The sequence below is a fragment of the Hippocampus bargibanti genome, linkage group LG08 (assembly GCF_051943395.1).
Source record: "Hippocampus bargibanti isolate YZ-2025 linkage group LG08, ASM5194339v1, whole genome shotgun sequence".
In the NCBI taxonomy this organism is placed as follows: domain Eukaryota; kingdom Metazoa; phylum Chordata; class Actinopteri; order Syngnathiformes; family Syngnathidae; genus Hippocampus; species Hippocampus bargibanti.
Window position 1 is genome coordinate 832,358 of NC_142741.1, and position 2,415 is coordinate 834,772.

The 2,415-nt window shown below is 39.3% G+C and overlaps 1 protein-coding gene across 1 annotated transcript; it reads right to left on the bottom strand.

The window, feature by feature from the left end:
* Positions 1 to 692: 692 nt before the first annotated feature.
* LOC148894211 (cytochrome c-like) lies at positions 693 to 2,106 on the bottom strand. The gene is made up of 3 exons (XM_089003533.1): positions 1,956 to 2,106; positions 1,245 to 1,421; positions 693 to 1,173 (listed from the first exon to the last, which is right to left on the bottom strand). Exons 2-3 carry the CDS (start codon positions 1,414 to 1,416, stop codon positions 1,028 to 1,030), a joined length of 318 nt encoding a protein of 105 aa, XP_088859659.1. The 5' UTR covers positions 1,417 to 1,421; positions 1,956 to 2,106; the 3' UTR covers positions 693 to 1,027.
* Positions 2,107 to 2,415: the final 309 nt, after the last annotated feature.

Consider the following 2,415-nt stretch of genomic DNA (forward strand, 5'->3'; position numbering starts at 1 on the left):
CTCTCTCTCTCTCTCTCTCTCTCTCTCTCTCTCTCTCTCTCTCTCTCTCTCTCTCTCTCTCTCTCCTCAGAAACGTTCCAAAAATGCCTGCAAAGTGTGACAACACCTTTCGTCGAGGCTATCATTTATTCATGAGACTATAAAAATATGCATTCGAATTCTGGAACAAAAAGCTCTTAACATACCTGTCAACAACTACAATTTCCGTATCAATGTAGAACACCGTACATTATTTGAAATGATAATAAAAACGTATGAAATTACATTACATACATTAGCAGCTATGTCTTAATGACGTTGATTGCAATGAGAATATAATTCATTTTGGTAGAAAATGCATGTTGACATACAGGCTATTTCCGGGTTTGAGCGAAAGCTGGCCGCCGCTGCTCACCCACAGAAAAAAAAAATGTTCTTATCCTGCATCTGTAGTGTCCTTGAGAGTTTTGAAAGGTGCTTATAAATAAAATGTAGTCTTATAAGTATTAGAAATGAAATGGATTATTATTAGTTATGCAAAGGTATTTCTTAAGTGGAAGAATGCTGACTTCTTGGCCATGCAGTTACTTGGTTGAACACTATGGGGTGCTGTTGCCCACCAAATGCCTTCGCCTACATTTATGAAGTCGAACAAGCAGTTCTTTATTTTTTTGTACACTAATAACACCAAAAAAGAACCAGTATCATGCCAATAAAATATATATTTTTTTTATTTCAAAATTTGTAGCTTGAAAATGGCTAGCGATAAAGGTAAGTTGTTCATAATCAACTAACAGAAAAGGCCTACTACACTCTTTGGAGTTAACAGTTTACATTACTGTGATTGATTTAGATGAACTTGTGAGGTTCATTTTATTCAGAGATGTAATACCAACCTGAATACACAACATTGTTCAATAACTTATACCTATATTGTACAAAAGTAACCCGATTAAAAAAAAGAAAAGAAAGTGGGTGGAGGCACAGCTGTGATAAAATTGTCCATTGTTGAGACGAAAATGAGAATTTCTCCTGTTGGTAATGTTCTTTAAGAAGTCGCAGATTTAAGATATTCTATAAGGTCGGCACGCTCATTCTTCTTCTTGATGCCAGCAAAGATCATCTTTGTTCCGGGAATGTACTTTTTGGGGTTCTCCAAATAGACATTCAAGGTGTCCTCATCCCAGATAATACCTGGAAGTCAAGAATAGGATGTATTCACGAAATATACTCGTGAAAATTATTAGACATCACACTGGTTTTACCTTTGCTTTTGTTGGCGTCCGTGTAGCTGTAACCATCTGCTTGACCTGTTTTGCGACCAAACAGACCCCACAGGTTTGGGCCCACCTTGTGCTTCCCACTATTCTCTACTGTGTGACATTGAGCGCACTTCTGAACAAATGACTTCTTCCCTTTATTGATGTCGCCGGGCATCTTGTCTGCGAACATAACACATATTCATCATTAACATGCTCTTGACAACACAAATAAAGTGCACAGTAAAATGGAGCGACTTCCTTTGGCCCATTACTCGAAACATTCTACCGTTAGGCGGCGCTCTTCTAGAAGTTATGCAATTTTGAGGCGATTACAAAAGCTCCCTTTTGTTGGGCAGCTTGAAATACGTCATTAAAGTTGTGAAAACAGTTTAGACTACATGAGTTTTACGCTCTAATAAAGAACAGGAGGACATGTATTCGATACTTCCTTGATAGTGTGATTAAAAACCCAAGTATGTACCTGGCGTTATTTATCTTAACAGTCCTTTAGTGTAAAACAATAACCGACACTACCTTGCCGTAAAAGGAAAACGAGCAAACAAGGACATTTATGCTACTGAGATAAGAAATGAAACATCGACCGGTAGGAAGGAAACAACGTTGTCTCTCTCTCTCGAACCGAAGCCTCAGAAAAGCTTTCCTGTTGGTGGTAACACAACAAAAACGGCAAATCTGCAACAATACACGTCTTACCTTTAACGGTTTTCAGTTTGCAAATTGTACAACTTTGCAGTCGTCGGATTTCACCTCTTCAAGAAATCGCCGGCCGGTGACAGATACGCACGTGCTCGTTTCCTCCCAGGTGGATTTACGCCAACGGCTACGTCACCGGTCATGTGACCAATTGCGTCAGCACGTCTTTCACTTTATGTGCGTTCTGATGACCAAAGCGGTCAAGCCAACTCATCTAATTGCTCTCTTGTTAATCGACGTTTTTTTGATTGAAAAGATTGTTTTGGACTCCCATAGCTAGCGTTTGAAGCAAAGTCGCCAACTCCTGGACCGGCACTGATCCGTGGGTCATTTGGTACCGGGCCTCACAGAAAAATAAACGACTTACATTACCTCATTTTTATGTATTATGTTTTATTTTGAAAAAGGACCGGATCCTCTGTCACAATCATCTATAGGACGTCACCCTTGATACAGGTGA